The 23,797-nt window shown below is 50.6% G+C and overlaps 3 protein-coding genes across 3 annotated transcripts; 2 read left to right on the forward strand and 1 right to left on the reverse strand.

Annotated features, from left to right (window-relative positions):
- Positions 1–3,815: 3,815 nt before the first annotated feature.
- Positions 3,816–4,223, forward strand: KRP23_8516 (uncharacterized protein; the record flags this gene model as incomplete). The annotated part of the gene is made up of 1 exon (XM_067893965.1): positions 3,816–4,223. The coding sequence occupies one exon, from the start codon at positions 3,816–3,818 to the stop codon at positions 4,221–4,223; it is 408 nt and encodes a 135-aa protein (XP_067743445.1).
- A 1,688-nt stretch (positions 4,224–5,911) lies between these two features.
- Positions 5,912–6,418, forward strand: KRP23_8517 (uncharacterized protein; the record flags this gene model as incomplete). The annotated part of the gene is made up of 1 exon (XM_067893966.1): positions 5,912–6,418. The coding sequence occupies one exon, from the start codon at positions 5,912–5,914 to the stop codon at positions 6,416–6,418; it is 507 nt and encodes a 168-aa protein (XP_067743446.1).
- A 197-nt stretch (positions 6,419–6,615) lies between these two features.
- KRP23_8518 (Retrovirus-related Pol polyprotein from transposon 297) lies at positions 6,616–10,689 on the reverse strand (the record flags this gene model as incomplete). Its single annotated transcript, XM_067893967.1, has 2 exons — positions 6,616–9,694; positions 9,773–10,689. The coding sequence occupies 2 exons, from the start codon at positions 10,687–10,689 to the stop codon at positions 6,616–6,618; spliced, it is 3,996 nt and encodes a 1,331-aa protein (XP_067743447.1).
- Positions 10,690–23,797: the final 13,108 nt, after the last annotated feature.

Here is a 23,797-nt window from a genome sequence, read left to right on the forward strand (position 1 = left end):
TTGCGCTTAACGGGAGAACGTGTTTTTAACATGGACGAGACTTCATTTATGCCTAAGGGCACGTCGACCAAGGTGATTGCGCTCAAGGGCTTCCCCAACGTATGGAGTAAGGAGACGCGCCCCAACTTCCACATGACAGTGGTGTCTGCGGTAAACGCTGCGGGATCTGCGATTCCTCCCCTTATTGCTCTACCAGGCAAACGCATTTACAAGACCGAGAAAGCTAGAATTTCCATAAAGGGTGCACGGGCGACAGGTGCACCGAAGGGGTTCAGCAACGGAAACATCTTTCGTCTGTGGTTGTCAATGTTTGTGGATGAAATTACAAGACTTGGCGTTGAATTCCATATCGTATTAGTGCTGGACAACAGCTCGACTCGTCTCGACATCGATACGTGCTGCACTTACCAAAATACGCTCAAACTGATATTAATTTTGGTTATCGGTTTGGACGGGTATTTTATTTAGGAGTCAATTGGCGCAGCGCACGACGAAGGAATGTTGCTGCTCGCGTTGCCACCAAATGCTACCTATATGTACCAGCCGCTAGACGTCGTCGTATTCAAACCTTTCAAGAATGCACTTACGGACGCACTGCAGCCGAAGCTGCACAATACAGCTGACATGGTGCTGTCTAAAGAAGCCTTCATTCAGATTGCGTATGTTACTTCAATTTTTGAGCGACCCAGCAACGCCATCAGCGGGTTTTCCTGCACCGGGTTGTTTCCTCCATCGATCGCCAACATGACGAAGCGACTGAAGCTGTATACCGACAGTGGAGCAGAGGGCGAGATTGGTACAGACTATTGTCTGAAGCGAAAGCGTGAGGAGGTCCGGTTGGAGTCACGAAGTGAGATACTGACGCTTCCACCTGCTGCGGACAATATGGACAGGAAAACTAGAATTAATGAAGATTTTGTCGGAGTGTTGGTAGGCAATGACGATGTTTCTCAGTGTTCATCGTGAATAAATATAGCAGCGTGCACTCAATTGATCACTTGCATTTTTTTTTATACTATTGGCTTGTATGTAACTGTTCGTATCTACTGTACCAGTGCGTAACTAGCCGGAACGGCAATAGTATTTAGATTGCTTGTTCTTCTGCAATAAACACGAGCTGCTAATTATTTGTGGTTGTCGCGCACGAGCCGCTTTCCCAGTTCATTCAATGGCGTGCACTGATTTGGCACTTCCCGTTATCTAACTGCAGTGCAACGAATGTTGCTAGGGTACCTCTTTAATGACTGCAACTTCATACAGAGAAATTGATCGAATTTTGAGTTTGTATATAGATTCTAAGCAGTTGAATATATAAGAGCATCTTATGGCGGACGATCCATCTTGAGGCAAACCTGGCAACCCCGAGGACAGCATCTGATACGCTCGCTGCAAGTTCCTCTTCCTACCGGGTAGAATATCATTTGAATACCTATGGCTTCCATCCAGGTTGAAGGCGCTGTTGCAGCTGAAAACTCCATCGATGCTCCGTGAACCCTCATGTCGAACATAACTGCCACGACCCGCGTTCATCACGGCACTGAGCCTTACGATGTGTTACTATAGTCGAGAGCTGGCGGGAGAAAGCGGTCCATTTACGGCGGTGTTGTTGTCATGCGGAGCATATCGCTATTGTTGACTATCGATAGGTATAAACACAGCACCGGACGAATTTGAGGCAGTGATGCAACTTATCCTGGGTGATCTTCCTTTCGTTAGAGTCTATCTGGATGACATGTTGCTTTTGTCGGAGACATTTGAGCAGCATCTCGAGCATTTACAGAGAGTGGAGGACGCTGGATTGGTGATTAATTCCAAGAAGAGCAGATTATGCATGAAAAAAGTGGAGTACTAGGGGTTCCGGCTGAGTATAGAGGGAAAGAAGCTCATCCAACGAAAGATCGAAGCAAGCCTACAACTGGAGCGACCCAGGAACATCCACGACCTCCGCCTCTTTATTGGGATGATCGACTAGTACTGAAACATGTAAAACGATCGCTCTGAGGCGCTCGCCTCAGTCACGGCGTTAACATCAATTAAACAGCCATTTTGGTGTAAAGCTGTGGTACAAGGAGCCTTCGCGGCGGCAAAAAGGATGATAACGCGACAGGCGTTGCTTACATATCCCGATTTCAACGAAGTTTTCGATTCGTGCACAGACGCTTCTGAACGCCAGCTGGTAGGAGTTATCATGCAGAACAGAAAACCAATGATATTCTGATCCCGAAAATGCACAAAAACACAGCAGCATTATACGATTGTTGTAACTCCACGCCAGAGGCCAGCGGTAGACCGAGGTGAGAAAGAAAGGACTGTGCATTCGTTGGCGAATCTCGAGCTGACTGCTCACTTCTTCTACGGGAGCGGATCTACGATACTGCAAGGTCATGGTTAATCAGGATGATAGTCAACAACGATGAACAAGAAAGAACTGCTAAGTGTACTTGAGATGCTGCATGTTTTTTACTCGATTTTTGAGGTCGTCGAACTAGATTGTTCACTGATCACAAGAACTCGATTCAAGCAATCTTCAACAACCCACAAACACTTCGTTGGCGCCTCGAGATCGAAGAATTTGAGCCAGAAATGATATACATTTGAGGTCACGAGAATATTATGGCTGATGCGCTCTCAAGGCTCCCACTCCAATGAGGGCCAAGGATCACCGGTGTGCCGTAGGGCAATTCTGACTGGGCTAAGCATTGTCATAACTGATTCCTAGTTAACCTTACTTGCCACACTTGCAATGTTCGCTCTAGCCTTCAGTATCTAGGTGAGCCTGCGGTATACATGGCCCTGCATCACTAGGTTACAGTGCAGCTGTCGCACTTGTAGCGATTTATTCTGCTTATATTAGTCCTATGTATTGTGTCTTTCTGGCGTTTTGCCGGCGGGTATCAAGCCCTGCACAGGGCTTGCGGAGCCAAATCGGATTTGCTAATCAGCAGCATTGTCATACTAAAAAACAATTCAAAACCCTACCCATTGATCAGGTCGGATTGGCTATTGTACTTCATTGGACAAAGAGAGAAGGCCACGCGTTCTCTCCCGTCCGCCCTCATTCAGAATCAAGTCAGCATGAGATCAAGCGTCTCAGACGGCGACGGCTCATGCTCCGCGCTGCACACACCACGCCCGTATAGCTTAATGGGAAAACTCCGCACGCGGAAGATGGGAGTTCCGTTCCATTCCCTCTGCAGGCATTTTACTTGGTTGGCATGTGTGGAATGAGCTGAAGCGGCTGTTCGACGCAGTATTGGGGAGCTAGTGGCCGTGGAGATTCAAGTGAGCAGCGACGGCAGAAGATATCGTTGCAGCAGCAAGCAGACGAGGAATCAGCGGCAGGGAGCTTATTATACGAGGAGGATCGAACGAGGATTTGTAAGCATTTGTTTATGCGGTTCAATGTCGTTTCCACGATGGAGATTATCATCCCACTACCTGAGTATGCAACGTGCCGTTTGAATACCAGGAACGGTGTGCCGCCTACACCTGCGTTTGTATTATGTGGAGACGATAGCTATCGGGTACTGTGTGCGAAGGTGGAAGAGCGCTTTGAGAGCAAGCTGCCTGGGCGAAGGTGCGCCGAATTCAAAATCTATTTGAAGCCAAGCAACAATGCGCCTCAAACGAATTCCAGGTTATCTGCCAAGACAAGCGATGCGCTGCTACCGCAGCTTGAGAGGGCGTGGCACAAGGCGAGCCTAAGAAGGAACGGACATACCGATTTCGAGTGTCTGCTGTTTTTCTATGTGCCGAAGCCAGCCGAGTAGCTGACTATGCTTTGACGCGTCAGCGCAGCACGGATTCAAGAGCAGATGCTCCGAGTTGCTACACTGCTTCGCGAGCAAGGAATTGCAGCAGAACGTGCAGCTCAGAGGTACATGACAGTCACACAGGCGCGGCTTCCTGGGGCTTCTCCACTGGACGTTCCCGACAAAACGACATTCCACCAGCATCAATGTGTGGACGCTCAACAAGCTGCGATGGAACAAGCCATGGAAGCTGTGCAGCAAGAAGTGTGCGATGAGTTATACCTCGTGCGCGTCAAGATTCGGGACGTGCCAGTCCCATTGCAGGTGAACATCAACGAACTCCTCGCTGCTCTTAGGTTACTCAGCTACAAGTTGTGCGCGCCGTTTCGCGCACCTGTCAGCGTGAACACCCCAGCTCCTGCAAACAACATCGAGGACATTGATCATGACGATATGAGGCGAGGCGGGTGAACGCCTTTATCGTCCAGGGTGTATAGCGCACGCGCGCCAGAAGACTCGGCCGATCAGGAAGCTTAAACTTCGCCTTTCGGAAAGCCCAATGGGGTCAGACTACCTCCAAAAGTACGGGACTTCCGGAAGTAGCTTGGCGTGTGACCTTGTGTAATCCCTATAGGTGTCGTTTGTCTTCGGAAGACCGGACTCCACCTGATGAGTTGTTCCTACACAATCAAAATGAATACAAGAATACAGAGTGCGTACGTTCACTTCTCGACGCAATTAGTACAGCTGGGGTTAGACCACTAGCAAAGCCTTCCCAGATGACCAAATAATACAGAGAGTTATACACAATATACAGCTGCTACTTATTCTTTTGGACCCTTGAGCAGTGGGTCCGTACACCAGTCTACTTGTGTTTCACCTGGAAGACTGGTCACTTCCAGATGCACCCTTGTTGCGCACCACTTCCAGTAAGGAGGATTTATAACTCCTTCCAGAAGATAACTTTCAGATATATCCAAAAGGAAAACCACTTCCGGATCACTCAATATACAGTCCTATCACACAGCAGTCTATTCGATCAAATTCCGGGGGGTGACTACTAACAACCTCCTGAAACGGCAATTACTATGAAATGGGGGGTCTAGAGGACACACTCCCAACTGAAATATGAAATAGGACAGATCACGTACGAATGCGCGTCACTCGGTCACCGCCTAATTTGGTCTTGAGCCTTTCGGAGAGTTCCACGGCGGTCTTCGCGATTACGACGCGTCCAAACGCAGGCTGGGTGAACCCGGGTCCCCGGAATTACACGGCGGCTTGTCCGGCGTTATCCCAGCGTGCTTCCAGGCCAACTGATAAGGGCCCTGGAAAACACTTGCGCCCTTGGTGGCAAAACGAACTCTCTGTTATTTTTAGTCTCTGCTAGAAGTCTTCTGTCAAGGTCTCTGCTGGAAGTCTTCCACATGCACATTTGTCTTGGTTTCACTATAGGGTTCCTTTGGCGTAATCAGCATCCGGGAGGCTGACACATCCTGGTCGCAAGCCGGCTCTTCGTGCATAACATATCCGGCTGGTCGTCTTGGTCGGTCGCTAATATCTTGGGCTTTGTATACTGGAAAATTGGAAAGGTCTTGGTGGGTACAAATCAGGAGCGTCTGGTCAGCCTCCGCACCCACAACGTCTGGGTCATCTGCGAGTCACATCAGGAAGGAACTTTCGGAAGGCACACATGACTTCCGGAAGTAACTCGACATTGGGGGGACTTCTGGAAGTCACTTGGTCTCAGTATGCTGTGGGAACTTGTACCAGTTCTCCGTTCGTCCTCGTTCTTCCCTGTCGCGCGCACTTCTGGACCAATCATCACTGCGAGTGCTTCCATGGGAAATGGGAAACGACGCTCGGACATTTTACGTCCAGTCGCCACGTGTCAACCGTCCCTCTCGTCATAAGCTTTCATAGAGGAATTTGCTTTCCCCCCGAGCTGACAGGTTGTGATGAGATCACACGTGCCCAAATTGACCAGGGTATCCGGTCGGAAATCACATCCGGACGGCGGATTGGTCCTTCAACTGGCGGAGGTCGCTTCCTTTCTTCGCCCTGTCCCGGATCGTCCAATCACATCACTTCTTGGCGGTCGGAAATCAACGTCGTCGAAGCGCGATCAAATCGCAATCTCCCGCCTGGTGAGCAACAGCATGGCTCCCACTGGCACTTCAGGTCCTCCTGCAAGCTCCGCGCAGACGCCTTCGGCGTCTCCTGGCGACGGTTGCCCCAGTGGGGGTGATGTCGCTGGCGAGTCTCCAAGCGTCCCCTCCCCAACTCCGCCGCCCGTCGATGACGAGGAGGAAGAGGTGGAAGAGGAACTTCCGGAAGAAGAGGAAGCTCCCGATGACGCGGCGGATGAGTCGATGGATGCACCTTCGGGACGATCGTCGGCTCAGACTCCCTCTCGGTTACTGCTTTTGGATCGAGCACTTGCTCTCCAAGGCGAGAGCACACTTCCTTCTGGACGTGACATCCCGCACGACCGTCAGTTGCCGGCGCCGGCGCGTTACGAAGTCCCTCCGGAGCACAATTCTGGTAGACAGGTCCGTCTCGTTGGGGTTCCAGCGACCGAAAACCACAACGATGGGACTCTTAGTCTTCCATTGGCAATCCATCCGGACGTCGTCACACATCTGCACGTTTTTCTCTTCCAGTAGTCTCAAAGTTAATCGTCCGAAATATACTCACTTCACTTTCCAAATGTTCCCAATCACAACTTCCCATAGTATCCACTTCTCGAAATTCGCCACTTACAATACACACTCGATACTCACTCCAATTTCACAGCAATATAATCACACATTTCCAAAAGTCCGTTCGTCTGATCCATCCAAAAGGATGATATCTCGAAGGCCTAAACTCTTGGATGGTCATCACTTGCTTGCATAGTTTGGAAGCGAGCTCTCGCACGTGTACCTTGGTTGAATTCATACAGTAAGGCACCACAGCTCAGTTGTGTCACTGGTAACCACTCGGGTTCATCATAGCCTTTCCACTTGATGAGGTACTCTCGGCGCCGCCTGGAAGTACGAGTACGTTTGGACCAGCGTAAGTCCAAAATCTTTTCAACTTCGTACTCGTCCCTTCCAGCATCCGGTTCCCAACTGTCTTCTGGAAGTAGTGCAGCATCAAAGTCGTCATCTTCGTTCACGTTCAACTCCATATTCGGGCGTTTTGGAAATAGAGCCCGGGGCTTCAAACGACTGATGTGCACCCAAGGGTTGACACGATATCCGGTGTCCTCGATCTTGAGCTTCACCCTGAAGTCATCATGCACTTCCTCAATTCGGAAGGGGCCATGCCACATGTGGGCCAACTTTCTGCTCAGTCCAGGTTGGACCTTCGGAATGTACAACCACACCAAGTCACCCACTTCGAACCCGGACTTCAGTCTGTCGGAAAGTTCTTTCCACTTCTGCGTTTGCGCATCCGAACGGTGACGCTTAGCTTTCTTCTGTAGGTCTTCTGCACATGCTTTCGCATAGCTGTAGTCCCGTTGAAGTTTTCGTCGCCACTCATAAGCGGTCCTCTCCTGAAGACTTGATGGCTTCGGACCCAACATTGCAGATAACGTCCCTTGGGCATCCCATCCGTGAACCAGATAAAATGGCGTGTCCAGGCGAGTTGCGTCGAATGACGTATTCAGAGCGAACATGAGTCTTTCTGAATGATCGTCCCAATCACTCTGATCCGCTTCCGAAATGTACGCACGGATGCTCCTGACCACCGTCTGGACGGACCGCTCCTGTTGGCCATTTGCCTGGGGACGATATGCCAGTGTAGCGCGCTGTCGACTTCCTAAAAGTTCTCGGAAGCGGGTGAACACCTCGCTCATAAACCTTGGGTCTTGATCGTGACGTAACATCGAACTTGCTCCAAACCTTCGGAAGACGCACTCTTCGTAAGCTTCCGCTACATCCTGAGCTGTCGTCGAACTCATGGGTTTGCACATGACGAATCCGGAAAACGTATCTTGGAACAAAAGTAAAAAGGTGTTCCCACGCTCGGACTTCGGCATGTGTGTCACAAAGTCCATCGATACAACTTCGAAAGGTCTTCTGGGTTCGATGTTTCCAGGCGACGGACCAGCATTCGGAGGTCGTCCCTTACCGCTGGCACAATCAATACATTCTTTCACATAGCGTTCCACGTCCGCATACATACCAGGCCAATAGAATCCCGAACGCAATTTTTCGTGCGTCCTGGTGATGCCTTGATGGCCGCCCTGATAATCTTCGTGCGCATAGTGCAGCATATCTGGACGGAGTGACTTCGGGACGACCAGCCTTGGCTCATCCACAAAATCCCTCGGACGGTCTCGGGTAGATCGTGCAAGTCGGTACAGCACATCGCGAGTGTCGAGCGCAAATAAGTCAGCAACCTTGGCAATCTTTCGGAGGCGTCTGGGTGAGAATCTGTCAAATTCACCCTTCAGGAAATCTTTAATCTCTGACAAGTACTCGTCTTCTTCCTGATGAGCCTTGATGCGACGCCATCTCTCCGCTTGGAATTCCAGAGGTCCCATTGGTGGTCCATCCAGAGATTCGGTGGTTTGGAGGCCTGACCTCGTCATGACTGCCATCACTCTGGCGGCTGCCGACAACGGGGCAGAATCAGCATCAGGAAGCACTGTTCCTTCCTGAGCGTCCCTCGCATCAGAGCTTCCGGGTCCCACTGGACTGGAACTGTCATCGCCGTCTGGAGTGTCAGTCTTCGTGACCTTTTCGGGTATTTTAGACACGACTTCCAGGTGTCGGAGCTCATTCTCATCTTGGACTTCCCATGACTCACCCAGTAGCAACGTCTTGGAAGTCAAGTAATCGGCGGCTTGGTTGTACTCCCTCTTGAGGTGTGCCAGCCTTACTGTCCGGAATTTGGCCTTCAGAACATTAGCCTCCGCGAGATGCTTTTGCAGGTGAGGCTGGTTGCAATTGATTAAACCTTGCACTTGCTGAATAACAATCCGGGAGTCACCGACCACGAATAGATCTTCGACTTGACGTTCGGAAGCCATCGTCATACCTTTCAGGAGTCCATAGTACTCAGCATCATTCACAGTAACATCTTTCAGAATATAACCATGTGCTTCTAGAACGGTCCAACCGGGCACCTTCCAAAGGATGCACCCGCAGCTTCCTTGATGAGTCGATGTCTTGGCAGCTCCATCGAAGCTAAGGACGATCCCATCGTAATCTGCATCCAACATCTCAACACTCACCACAGGCGGCTGCCGGATCTCACCTTTCGCTGGAATCAATGATTCAGCAACTTTGTCTAAGTGTTCACGCGGAGTAATCCCAGCGCCCATGATAGCAGCCAGACCGTCCTCGTCCCGTTGAACCTTCCGGATTTCCATGTTCCACCCGGATAACGCAAGTCCCCATGGGACGCATCTTCCGTCGGCGGATTTAGAAGTGATGACCCACTTCAGAACGGAGTATCTCGTATAGACGATCAGTGGACAATGTTCAACAATCGTCCGGAACACCTGAAGCACCCTCATAATAGCGATCACCTCTTTCTCGGCGACATGATACCTCACTTCGGAGTCGTTCAGGACGCGGCCGGTATACCTGACCGGGTGTATCTTCCCATCATATTCCTGCCCGAGGACTGCACATGCGGCCCACTGATTGGCATGCGGGATGATGACGAACGGTCGGGAGCGATCCGGATGGCGTAGCAACGGAGTTGAGACAATCTTCCGCTTCAGGATTCCAAAGGCCTCCTTAGCTCTTGACAGATTACGTCCTGAGCGCACTTGGTCATCCGAGAGTTCATACAGCACCGCAGCTACCACTGGAAAGTCCTCAATAAACTTGTGATAATAATTGAGACTTCCGAGGAACGATTGTACCCCTTTCAGTGTGCTTGGGAACGGCAAGTCCTGAACGCCTTTTGCAATCTTAGGTGTCGCTCGGATGCCTTCAGCACTGATCTCGTGCGACAGATACGGGATCGACTTCTTTCCGAACTCACTTTTAGGGAGGCTCACGGAAATATTTCAGTACCTCAACCTGAAAAGGAGTGCGTTCAGATCATCACAAAGTTGGTCCCAGGTTTCAGCTCCATGTGCAATGTCGTCGATATAGGAACTACGTCCCAAGACAGGGCCCATCTGAGATGGTGCAGGGATATTCCTTTTGAACACCGTCATGTACTCAGTCAGCGTCGGGACTTCAGGATTAGTGTCCACATCCAGAAGATTGGCTGCCGGAGGGGGCAACTTCAGGAAATCCAAGACGTCTTGGTCGACTTCAGCTTCTTCCTCTGGAGGCAGCCGGACGAATCCCCACAGGCAGTTATTGATTACTGCCTGATACACCAAAGGCGCGTTTTTGAGTCCAAACGGCATTCGCACCCATTGGAAGTGTCCAAACGGACACACAAAAGCCGAAATCAACTTGGCACGCTCTGACATTCGAACCGCCCAGAATCCACTAGCCATATCCAAGCTCATGAACCACATTGCGTTCTCAAATCCTAACAGTAAGTCGTCAATCAGTGGTAACGGGTAGTTTGAAAGTTCGATAAAACCATTGACGATCCGGTAATCAATACACATCCGGATGTCTACACCGTTTTTCTTCAGGACAATCACGATCGGAGAGGACCATGGTGATTCGGAAGGTTTGATCAATCCAGTTTCCAAGAGTTTCTTGAGTAACTCATAGACCTTGATAGCCAAATGAGGTGCGATGGATCGGGCGCGTTGTGCGACCGGCTTGGCCGTCCCAACGTCCAAATCACAAATCACTCCTCTTGCCGGAGCAGGAGCGGCATTTCCATCACCCAGAAAAATAGAGCGGTGATACTTCAGGATGGACCGAAGCTTCTGCTCTTCCAGAGGTGATGTCGTTTCCGAATCTCCCACATCAGCCGCATCAATATCACATGTCGGGCTCAACTCTTGGAGTTCCGGAAGCATCGCCAGCTGATCACGCAATTGGGCTAACAAGTCACTTCCTTCATGGATGTACACAGCGGGTTCCAAATCCAGCTCTTCTGCATTCAGACGCATGCACCTCTCATACTCAATTTTCAACTTTTGGATTGGGGTACAGAGCATGGCTTGGGTTTGCTGATCCCGGAGTTCGTCCAATCCTGACAAGTCATCCAGACAATCGTTCACATCGTTAGCACCTTCATCCGGAAACTCTTCATTCAGACTAATCGAATCAAAGAATTCATCTCCGTCCGAATCCACGTCGTCCGTCAGAAGTTCTGCGCCTTCCAAACGTTCTTCAACCCTTGGTATGACCTCCGACTCCCTTGGATGACATCCGTCGCCAGTATCTTCCGGACGTGGCACTTCCTCAACCTCAGGGTCCTTTTTCAGCTTCACCGTGTCTTCTGCGATGACTTCATCTGGAAGAGTCTCCTCTACTTTCGGATGTAAGACACGAGGCAGCTCCTGAAGTTGCACCATGTGAACTTGGTCGCTTCCAGGAAGCGGTCGAACCAATAGCTTAGCCGGCCATGAGTATTCGGACTTCTGGACGCAAGGAGGTTCGGCGTCCCTCATCATCTGCTCAAATCTTTCAGACCGTAAACGCATCTGATTGGATTCGGTATTCTCATAGATGAGAGTCTGCCACTCCTGATACCTTCGGAGACCCGGGCGGACAAAACGTCCTGCCCTCGGGAAGAAGCCAAACTCGATCATCCGAGCAACCGGCGTCCGAGTGTCAATGCTAAGACACCTTCCGGAAATGTTCACCACTTTGATGGCCACAGCCCACGATCTAGCAGCATAGATGATCTGGGTTACCCATCGGTCTCCCCGACCAGCCCAAACTACATCACGTTGTGGATTGCTCTGTCCGTAATGTATCCGGACGATAGCATGTTCACCTGGACGCAGGAAAAGCTCTTCACGCGGTCTCACCGGAAGGTCCAAACCTCTGTGGTAATGATCCGCACCACGTCCTGATAGCAACACAGTTTCTTCATCCGGAAGTTGCACCAATCCTTCTCGTGCGCACAGTCGCACTCCAGCGGAATACATGAAATTCATTCCAAGCAACACGTCGACACCTTCACCAATGTTCGCGACCCAAAGTTCCAAGACATACACAATTCTCGGACCCAAAGTGATTTTCACTTCAGCACTCGCGGTGATGATGGTCGGAATGCCACCCAGTCCAGATACCCGGAGCTGTTTGCAGAAGCTTAACTTGAGTTTGAGTCTACGCGCAAGATCCAAACTCACCATGCTTACTGACGCTCCAGAATCCAAAAGGATGTCTGTCCGACAATTGTTCACCGCTCCGTGAACCATCGCAATCCGTTTCGTGTCATCCGAACAGTGATCTTCCCACCAGCCATATCGTTCGCCTGGTCCCAGTCGGAATTCAACAGGTACATCCGGATCTTGTATTTCCGGCCGTACACCTTCCGACAGAACTCGTTCAGGACGAAGTTCATCTGAAAGAGGGTCACCACTTTCCGGAGTCACGGTCATGCATTGATGTTTATCCTGTTTTTGGCGTCTCAACTCCGGACCAACATACACTAGAAGACACATATCGGGGGGTTTCTTCAGCCCGTCGCGTTCTGGATCCCCATCCAGCGGGCTTACTAGTTTAACGGCTGTTCCCCTGGATCCACTTTCCCTTCCAGAAGTTGCTTCCGGATAGGAGACGGCAGATCTTTCAGTGCTCCTTGACGTGCAAGATTCTTGATCGCTTGAAAAACCTTCCATTCTTCACACTTGCCTTCGTGAAACTGGTTACAAATCGCACACGGACGAGTCCTGCAGAGGTGTGTCGGATGTCCCATCCTACGGCATCGATCACGTTCAATATCCGACCAACAATTCTCCGTCAGATGTCCAAACTCTTTGCACTTGTCACAAAACTTGGACGCGTTCGGACTTCCAAAACGTTGCTGCCGGCGATCCGAACGGAAATCAGAAGTCGGTGGCCGCCATCCAGGATTCTCCATCGCACGAAATACTGCTTCGGAAAGGTCATCCATGCTTGAACCGGGCACGTTCGTGGCATCCGCAGTTGGAGTAGGCAGCACACTCGGAACATGTTCTCGACTTGTCACTTCTTCCACATCTTCCAAAAAATGGACTTGTCTGCCATGTTCGCCATCCCGGTTATCGTCATCGTGAAGGACATAGGCCCTCCCAGAACGTTTCGGTCGGAATCGATCACGAGGGACATTGTCCGCTCGGAAGTCTCTCTTCGGAGGTGGAGTATCGTAGTCGTCGTCTTGATTCATTTCTTCATGCTGTTTCAGGACATACTCCAGGTCCTTCAGACGACGCAGACGTTGTCCTTGCAAAGTCGTTCGGAGGCGGGAGTCCAGAAGCTTCTTCGTGAATACTTTCAGATGGCGCTCACGTTGCTTACTCGATGCGTTGAACTCGATCCCCGCTTTGTCGGCCACCTTGTTCAGGCGGTAGTAAAATTCCAGCGGAGTTTCTGCCTTCTTTTGGATCATCGTGTAATAACGTTCTGAATCCGAGGTCTTGGCCTTGCAATACATATCTCGGAACTCCTTCAGGAACTTCTTCCATTTCCGGCGCACGTTGGGATTCAAGTTCGAACGCCAGTTCCGAACGGCAGCAGGTAACTTCAGCTTCATCTCATAGATCTTGACCTTATCCGACCAACCGCCTTGAACAGCAAAACTCTGGAATCGTTCCAACCACCGGATACGGGTAGCTAGTGACGCCTTCTCATTGAAGTCTTCCAACGTGCTGGCATTCACATACGGTCTGAACGTGAACAGAGATCCGCCTGGACCCGGTGTCGTATGGACATTCGGAACGACATCTTCGAAAGAGCTGCTATTTGAACTGTTAGAGTCAGAGTCACTCTTGCTGGAGTCAGAACTTGGGTCAGAATCCGAAGGATCACTTGACTTTCCAGATGACTTCTTCGTCCTCTTTCCTTTTCCAGATGTCAAACTTTTCTTGGACGAACCAGATTTTTCGGACATGTGCCGTTTGACGGACTTTCCAGGTGCAGTTGACTTGGTTCCAGAGGACGACTCGGCCTTTCTAGTTGCAGACGTTCTACTTCCAGACATGGGTTCCGCTTTCACATTCACAACAGGCTCAGAAATCTTCACGGTTTTTTCCATCGGGTTCTTCGAAACTCTGTCAGCAACAAATGCCTGCAACGTAGCTTGCAATTGTGCCGCGAAGATCTCGTCAGAGCTTCTCACATCCGGCTTCTGACGTGTCGCATCGGCAGCATTTCCGGAAGCACTACTGCGATCGGAACGAGTGGTTGTACGACCGGAATCCGGGCGTACTATCGGAGCCGAACCAACTTCTTGAGTCGAAACACTTCCAGAAGGCTGCTGGGCAGATGCCGTTCGGAGTTCCCGCACTTGGCCTGCTAGAAACTTCTGCAGGTTCTTCGCAGTTTCTCGCTCTTGTTCCCGGTCAACCCGTAGAGCTTGGAGTTCCTGCTGGAGCGTGGCAACCATGGCTGCAGTCCTCTGTGCTTCATCCGTCTGATATACTTCCGCTTGAGTCTGATATTGCGTAAACCGTGCTTCCGCACGTTCGCGTTCCAGACGTACTGCTTCCAAATGTGCTGCATCGGGATCATCTTCGGCGTCGTGACTTCGACGAACTTCTACCGGAGGTTGAACCGGTTCCTGTTTCGGAATGACGTCCCTGAACTTCTGTTCGACAATGTGATCCAATTTGGCTTCCAGACCGGCAGACATCTTCTCGTAGAGAGACCCCTGCTGAAGTTCCATTCGCGCCATCGCTTCCTGAACTTGGTTCATTGTGTTAAGCGCGACTTGTGTAGATCCGGAGGTTACCGACTGACGTGATCTTCCGGAATGACTCGAACGAGAGGATCTTTCCGAGGGTGACCGACGTTTGGATCGTGTCGAATGTCTGCTGTTGGAACGTCCACGCCGACGACAGGCATCTGCATCAGAGTCTTCTGACGACGACTCGTCTCGGTATCGGGAGGTCCTTCGGGAGGAAACCTTGGACTTCTGTCTTCGAGAACCCTTTGCTTTGTCTTCTGACATGACGATGTCTTCCTGAATCACTGGTACTGGGTTCCGTGGAATCACTTCGTGAGTGACGTACATACCTACACCAGTCTCTGCCGCAACGGCTCCTCCCAGACTCTGAGCTGTCATTGCCCGTGGTTCAAACACTGAGAACGGCATATGCACTCCTGCACCTTGGCCAACACTCCATCCGGAAGATCCGGACGAACTATCTCTGGAAGTCCGTGAACTGGAGGTAGCGCTAGCCATCGACTCGCTTGACCCTCCGGAAGTTTCAAACATACTCGGCGTAGATATCTGAGCCAATTCGTTCGGATACATTCTGGGCAGAGGACAAACTGCTTCTGGAGGACAACACTTCCAGGTTCTGGACAACCGAAGATGGCACCGACTGGAGCGATGACGGCGACGGGATCGATGAAGGAGGCGGTCGGGCAGCCACACGTTGAACACGTTTAGACGCAGCTTCCTCATCCGCAACCCCTCGTGGACTCCGCACCTTCCGGAAACCGGCAGCTTTCAAATGCCACACATATTCCGATCCCAACAGATTGATCTCGTGATCCGTCGCGACTACTATTCTAGGCGGAAAATGATCGGCAACTTCAAGACGCAGTCGATCAGCATCTCCAGGGGCAGCTTGACTCAGCACTTTTAGAAACTCTTGAGCCTGATTCACCACCTGTCTCCACTCAATCAACTCCACCACAAGTAGTTGCAGCATTTCGCCCACCACTCGTCGGACAAGATCCGGATGCACTTTGTAGACTCGCGTCCGGAACCATCCAGGCACCAAATTGACAAACTCGAAACCAGCCTCGAAAAGGATGGTCTGCAAGACAGCAACGCAATCCCGGGGTGTGAACATTCCGGGAGGAATCAGAGCGGCGGTCAGATCTCGGGCCATTCCAAACGTGCGACGTCGTAACTGCATCTCTGCAATCCAGGCGTCCGCTTGAGTCGGCATCGACATCCGTCGTCTCAGGTAATCCGAAGTAGTCAGACTAGCAACCATAAACGACTCGGAATCCAGACGTACTTGCGGCCAATCATACTTGACATCCGGAGGGACATTCTTTTCAGAAACATCACGTTCCCAACGTCGAACTTGATCTGCCACATACACTTTTGCCTGGGCCTCCGTCATTTGAACGTCAGCCGTCCCAGTCTCCACTTCTTGAACTTCAGGATGGTAATCCTTCTGCATAGCGGTTGGAGGGGGCTGCATCGACACGACATCTGGAAGCTCCATCTGCAATGGGACATCCGATCGCACAGGCAAAGACATCTCCACATCTTCTAGCACAGCATCTTCTTGAACGGTCGATAATGGCCGCTCATCTTTGATTGTTTGCGCTCGTTCGGATGTCTTGATGTCATCCAGAATTTCAACTTCTTCTTCCGGCTGGAGAGAGTCCGAAACTCGATCTTCTGCCGGGGGCTCAACCTTCACGACGTCTCCCTCAGACGCCTCATCAGACTCTTGCGAGCTGGAATCATTTTCGTCATCTGAACCAGATTCCGATCCAGACCACTCGGAGCCTTCTTCCCCATCCGAAAGCACCTCCACATCACCGTCCTGATTCGCTTGGTGCGCCTCCTGAACGGCGGATCCAGAAGTGTCTTCTTCTTGGGCCGTCGACTCCTTCGCTTCTTGGGCAGCCTTGCGCTTCGCAGCGTTCGCCTTCCGAGCATTCCTGACGACCTCATCCAAAGTCGCCTGCTCCTCCGGAGGCAGCCCTTGTACTCGACGTGATGACCGGGACGCATCGCCGCGTTCGGGTCCCTCACGTCCACCTTCGCATGTGCTTTCAATTCCAGCCATAATAACCACGGTTAGAAGATTAGTTAGCACCCAGTCCCCTAGAACTCAATCAATAATATAAGAACAACTCGGTGAAATCACTAGACGTCCAAATCCGGGCACGCGCACCAGCTGAGGCGAGGCGGGTGAACGCCTTTATCGTCCAGGGTGTATAGCGCACGCGCGCCAGAAGACTCGGCCGATCAGGAAGCTTAAACTTCGCCTTTCGGAAAGCCCAATGGGGTCAGACTACCTCCAAAAGTACGGGACTTCCGGAAGTAGCTTGGCGTGTGACCTTGTGTAATCCCTATAGGTGTCGTTTGTCTTCGGAAGACCGGACTCCACCTGATGAGTTGTTCCTACACAATCAAAATGAATACAAGAATACAGAGTGCGTACGTTCACTTCTCGACGCAATTAGTACAGCTGGGGTTAGACCACTAGCAAAGCCTTCCCAGATGACCAAATAATACAGAGAGTTATACACAATATACAGCTGCTACTTATTCTTTTGGACCCTTGAGCAGTGGGTCCGTACACCAGTCTACTTGTGTTTCACCTGGAAGACTGGTCACTTCCAGATGCACCCTTGTTGCGCACCACTTCCAGTAAGGAGGATTTATAACTCCTTCCAGAAGATAACTTTCAGATATATCCAAAAGGAAAACCACTTCCGGATCACTCAATATACAGTCCTATCACACAGCAGTCTATTCGATCAAATTCCGGGGGGTGACTACTAACAACCTCCTGAAACGGCAATTACTATGAAATGGGGGGTCTAGAGGACACACTCCCAACTGAAATATGAAATAGGACAGATCACGTACGAATGCGCGTCACTCGGTCACCGCCTAATTTGGTCTTGAGCCTTTCGGAGAGTTCCACGGCGGTCTTCGCGATTACGACGCGTCCAAACGCAGGCTGGGTGAACCCGGGTCCCCGGAATTACACGGCGGCTTGTCCGGCGTTATCCCAGCGTGCTTCCAGGCCAACTGATAAGGCCCCTGGAAAACACTTGCGCCCTTGGTGGCAAAACGAACTCTCTGTTATTTTTAGTCTCTGCTAGAAGTCTTCTGTCAAGGTCTCTGCTGGAAGTCTTCCACATGCACATTTGTCTTGGTTTCACTATAGGGTTCCTTTGGCGTAATCAGCATCCGGGAGGCTGACACATCCTGGTCGCAAGCCGGCTCTTCGTGCATAACATATCCGGCTGGTCGTCTTGGTCGGTCGCTAATATCTTGGGCTTTGTATACTGGAAAATTGGAAAGGTCTTGGTGGGTACAAATCAGGAGCGTCTGGTCAGCCTCCGCACCCACAACGTCTGGGTCATCTGCGAGTCACATCAGGAAGGAACTTTCGGAAGGCACACATGACTTCCGGAAGTAACTCGACATTGGGGGGACTTCTGGAAGTCACTTGGTCTCAGTATGCTGTGGGAACTTGTACCAGTTCTCCGTTCGTCCTCGTTCTTCCCTGTCGCGCGCACTTCTGGACCAATCATCACTGCGAGTGCTTCCATGGGAAATGGGAAACGACGCTCGGACATTTTACGTCCAGTCGCCACGTGTCAGATACCTCAGATCTGTAGATGCCCACGAAATGAAATAGTGGATAACAACACGAAGGGGCATTGTTCATTATTATATTTCCTGAATAGATAGAGCGTTGTACTTGTAACCACAGTGGCTGTACAAGTTTTCTCCCACTTGTTCCTTCTGTCGAATACAGGAATGCATGGTGACATTCAGCACAGCGAGCGGGTCTTCACAGTACGCCATATGCACAGACTTGTTCAATACCAACATATCTTTAATCTCATTTTGAACACCGGGACGAGCTCACGTTTTGACGACGAATTCCGCGAGCTGCTTCTCGTCGGTGACCCGCAGTCGTTACCACTGCCTTTTTATGACTTGTTCAAAGCGTGCAACGGATACGAAGGTCGACACGCGTTCTGTAACGGATCTAGCATCCGTTGGCAACGGGCGAAAACGGGCAACGGCTCCAGCTTTCTACTCTGCGCACCTAGATATCTACAGCAGCAAGCCCCCCAGGCTCGTAGGTAACGACTAGCGCACTTCATAAGCTATTAGCTCGTTTTGTCTTCCTTTTGCCTTCAACCTACAAAGTTGCCTAAGACTCATTTGGGCTTTCCGCTTATTACGTGACACGTTCCCCAACCAATTGATTGCAGCCTCTATCAAAATGACTTCTTCGTACGATGGATGGGTGTACTTTTCGCTGAATGAGTAGGGCACCCAGTGTTCCTTGGCTATCCAGTCAAGGTACACTGCATCTTTCGGTCTCGTATCGGCAAGTTTAAATCGGTAGAACTTGTAATCACTTTTGCGCTCAATGCGAGCCATGAGGAAAATCCAAGCTTGCTCTGTTGGCGAGAGTATGGACGAGAAGTTCTGCGCATTCGTAATGAGATGTCGTACACAAAAATCGTACCCCCGACCCCGATGCAACTCTGTTACAGCATACTTGAAGTTCTTACCTTCGCCTTGATGTTCTTGTTTGCAATCTACTTATAAGTAGTTTCAACAGTCTACTTACGTTTTGAAAATGGCCTTGATTTACTTGTATAGATTAATTTCTCACTCCAGCCGACTTGTCGCCATCAAACGCTGCACCGTCTAACTTTTTATGCCGCCCAATGTTGCTCATGTCATTTTCTACACCTGCAAATAGTGGTAGCACATGCCACGGATATCATTGTGCATGTCCGGGGACAGACGAAGCCTTTTTTTTCATAACAATGAGTTTTGGTTGAGCAAAGCCAACTTGCACATGCTTGGCAGGCCTTGTATTGTGGAGGACCATGATCTCGCAGACAAAATAGTAAACACACACAGCCACCCACCCTCTATCCACAAATCATCTGTGTGCCGCACAGATAAGATCCGTGAACGTGGTCGATCCACGTGGGAAGACGCGGGCCATCCATCCCGCGGCTCGGCCAGTCCACAGGTTTCTCACTTCCCAATCGGCGCCTTCCACGACTAACAGCGATCAGTGCGGCGTGCCATGGCGGGCACAGTGCCGGATCGGCGACGCCTATCGAAGTGTGTGGGCAAAGTTGTTGTTGCGTGGCTTGTGCAAGGCGTGTTGAAGGGCTCGCCTTGTACCACCTTAGCGGATGGCTGTGTGGCAATCGCTACAAACCCACTGCATTTCTACCGACGAAGTGTAGTGTGTTGTTTAAAGAAAATATGTAATTGCTACCATCGCACAATTTTTTGTTGTTAGTCCTCGACAGACATTTTGCGTCGTTTGCGCTGTCTGTACTTCTTGATCTCACCTGATGGCAGGTTTGCGGTGCACTCCCACGTTGGCTCCCATGACGTCAGGAACAGTACGCGCCCATTTACCCGCTGGTCATCGAGAATGGTTCGCATCTGGTATGTCGGCCTACCCTGTTGATCGAAACCTGTTGGCAGGACCCATTATTCCTCGCCAGCATCGTCATCTTTAGCAACTGCCTCAATGAGACGGGCCTTGGTGATGCGTGCATTATGTACCGCATCGAGTAGTCGCTTGATAGCGTCGCTGGCTGTTGAGGTGGAATTGCGTAGAATAAGCACCCATGCCCTCAGGTAACGGGCTGCCGCCTCATCTACCCACGCTTCTTTCGATGGTGTTTGCACCATTAAAAAAAGGCGATAAACGCGCCGGATGGGGCCTCGTTAGTAGCTGTTGGGTCCTCACGGACTGCCATCTTCGTACGTTGATCAAAGTAACCACTAGAAATGGAGGGCAGAACGAATTCTGTTGGTTTCGTTTATCTATTTATGATATAGCAGCCTCAATCACGATAAAAATGAACAAACTGCGATGCCGTACATCAGCGATCACCTTTTCGCACAACCTCTGTGGGACGCCCTTGAGCCTTTCGTCATCACATAATAGAAGCACGTGAGGTACGCAAATCCCGAATCTACACCAAAGACCTGGTCGACAGCGTTTTGCTGAGCTGCATCCGCCATGACGTACTTGAGCAACATTTGCTGACCCGTAACTGCAGTGAAAATCGTGCGGAGAGCAGCTAGCGCTTTGACGTACAATATTTTCAGTCTCTGCGAAGTGATGAACAGCACAACCAGGTGGAATGAGCGGCCCTTGTCTGAAACGCCACATACGATGACTGGATACGCCACTTGGTTCAGCTTGAAGGTGGCGTCCATGTGAAACACGAACGATGCCGGATCCCGCGCCCCATTCTGAAGCCGCCGTTTGGTCGTCAGTCCTGCCAAAAGCGGATGTTCATCAGGACCATTTCCGAGATCGGGTTTTCGGTGACCGTTTAATTGGTATCCGAACGAAAACGGCTGCGTGTCAGCAATGGAAGAACCATACGCTAGCTCATGCACCTGGACCACGAAGTCGTCAAAGTCGTCGTTTCGGTGCAGCGTTTTCTTGGTGAAGGCATTCGAGAACCATTGTACTTGCCGCAAACTTGGCAATTTGGAATCTGACAGTCGCATGGACATCCCCATTCGAATGGACCTCTTCATGAATTGGCTACAACCCGCTGCTGGTGGCACAGCACATGAGGCGGAAACGTCCAATGCGCAGCACCTGAATAAAATACACTGGTTGTGCAGACGACTGATGGATTGCCCCGCGATACCATCAATGACACTGCAACAACAGAATGGCGAGCACACCAGCTAACATGCCAATACATAGTGACGCCAGCAAGCAACTGACGGTCGACGAACAGGTAATGCCGCGCAATTTGCTGGTGAGCACCCCCAAGGACCACAAAATCAGCCGATTCTAGGGATCGACTGCGGTCACTCGACCAACAATAACTATAATCGGGCACCGAATTGTGGAGACAATGATACAGTCAGGCATCTCAAAAACTCAACATATATATATATATATTGCACCCGACAAACAAAATGCACATCTGCTTGTGAGGACATTAGGAAGAAAATAAATAACTGCGAGCGAAGTGCTAGCTCAGTAAATTACTGCAATAAAGTAGGTATCCTACAAACGGTTCACGACAGTCGCCACATTCCAACAAGATTCGTTCACCTTCAAGAACAGAATCATCTCCAGCATTAGAGGAGACAAGCGGTGGCGGTCGTGGCGCAAAACCGCAATGAGCCACGCTAAAGATCTTCTCCACCATGTTCGGGGTTGACGGAATTGCCACCAGTAACATGTAGGTCGACGTCTCAGCAGGTACCTTACGGTGCTTGAGGATTAGCTCGGCGAAGCGTTCCTTCCCCGATGCTGGCGGTTCCATGACGGAAATGCCGCTCGGCCTTCGCTTGGAAGGCTCTAAAGCAGCCGCTTCGTTGTCCGTTAGCAGGGTCGTTTGTTCCGCCAATACATTCTCCACTGCGTGCTCGAACGCAACCAAATGCATGAGGTCGGCGTCTGGTGCTGTTACACGTATGCATAAAATCAACAGCTAGGTTAAAAATTCTATATACAATACCAAGAGTGCTTACTGAAATACTTCGCAAACGATTGTCAAATTTCCAACAGACTGTCGAGCAGGCCACGTGCACCGATCAAAGTAAGCCCGGTGACTTCTAGGTGCTTGGACACAGACTCGACGTCATGCAGGCTGGTTAGCAACATCTCTAGCTTGCGGCGCGTCGTGCGAGACGAAAGATAGTCCTCCAGGTCTTCATTGTCGGTCGAAATAAAGTCGCGGAGCCGAACGTAACGCTTGAGCATCGGTGATGTAAAAGACCAGCGCGTATCCTGTCAGGAGACTTGATGCTATTTTCGTGATATTCGTAATATACCACACATAATTAGTAAACCGTTTCACAGACCCAGAAAACAAATAATAAATCCAAAAATACCGTAATTTGGGCGCTTGCTTCAGAGTTCGCAGTTTCCGCATTTGCTGCTTCACCACCTCGAGATTATTGTGATGTGGCTTCAAGTAGTCACGCACGGTAAGGTTCAGTTCGTGGCTCGCACAACGAATAAGCAGCACGCCAAGCAAATTGGTAAGTCGCTTGCTCAATGCCCTGTTATCACCGACTAGAAAGAGACAACCAGAAATCCCTTCCCGAAAATTGAGAGAAAGCGTTTGATGGCCGTGAAGTGGCCCTCACCATTTAGCTGGTTATCTGACTCATCCATTGCGGGTGCCATAGACAGAAGAAAATGTTGGGGTCCGGCCTCCGTCTCGTAGCACGCATACACAGCCAGGCAGTGTTCCGTACCATGGGTCCAGCCATTGATGATGAGGCCGAAACACTTGGGCATTTCACCACCGATTGCTTTCTCCGCAGCCTTTGACACCGCCACTATGATAGTAGTCAGGGACTCGGCTAAAATTGGATTTAGTTCCGTCTATCTATCCAACATAAAACGTTCAAAAATATAGTACACGAATTGTAACCGAAAAATATACGCAGTGGCGCATTTATTTCGGCTCGCATAAAGTAAACGGCAGATTGTCATTGATAACCCACCGTAACCAGCGTAGTGATCGGGGGGGCTTTGGCGGACCCACGGCGATTGGGTTCCCGACGCGGCTACGCTAGCGTCATGCATGCCGCTTTTATAGTTTATGTGTGCCCTCCGAACGTGAGACACTAGGTTAGTATAAACTGTCTTGGGCGTGTGCTTGCGGCACTCCCACAAGCCTTGCATGCGTATTAGCTGGTGGCGTCGCCTTCCTCACCAAGACAAGGCCTGGAGAAAAAGCTGTCAATCTACTGAGGCGTGAAGGTATGCTGCGCCGGGGCCGCTGCGAGTAGATTGTCGGTCATCTTTGCGTGCAGCAGGAATTGTGAGCTTGGATTCTAGTTTGGAATTGGGGCATGTTGTGTTAGCGAAGATGTCGAGGCTAGATGGATGTAGAGCGGCTGCCACTCACGGCAGCAACCATAGGGCAGCTACCGTAGTCACGTCAATGGCACTCATCACCAGACCGGCCACGCCGTCCCAACAAATGCCTTCCGACAGCATGGTGGTGTCGTCTCGTACGTCGTGATCTCCGTCGTCTCTGTCGAGCCAGGCGTCGCCGTCGTCCTGGGAGCGCTCGTCGTGGTCGTCTTCTTCGTCAATGTAGTCTCCGACGTCACAACGGGTCTGTCACTTTGGATGGAGCGGAGGAATAAGTTATGGACTACAAAGTGTAGGGTTTTCTCAAAATATCAAAGTTAACGTAAATGTTTTTTTAAATATCGCTAAAAATTCTGGACCAGTTCACAAAAATACACATTTGCAAAGTAACAAAGCAGCA

Source organism: Phytophthora ramorum (assembly GCF_020800215.1).
Source record: "Phytophthora ramorum isolate Pr-102 chromosome Unknown Phyram_PR-102_s0007, whole genome shotgun sequence".
NCBI classification, from domain to species: Eukaryota; Oomycota; class Peronosporomycetes; order Peronosporales; family Peronosporaceae; genus Phytophthora; species Phytophthora ramorum.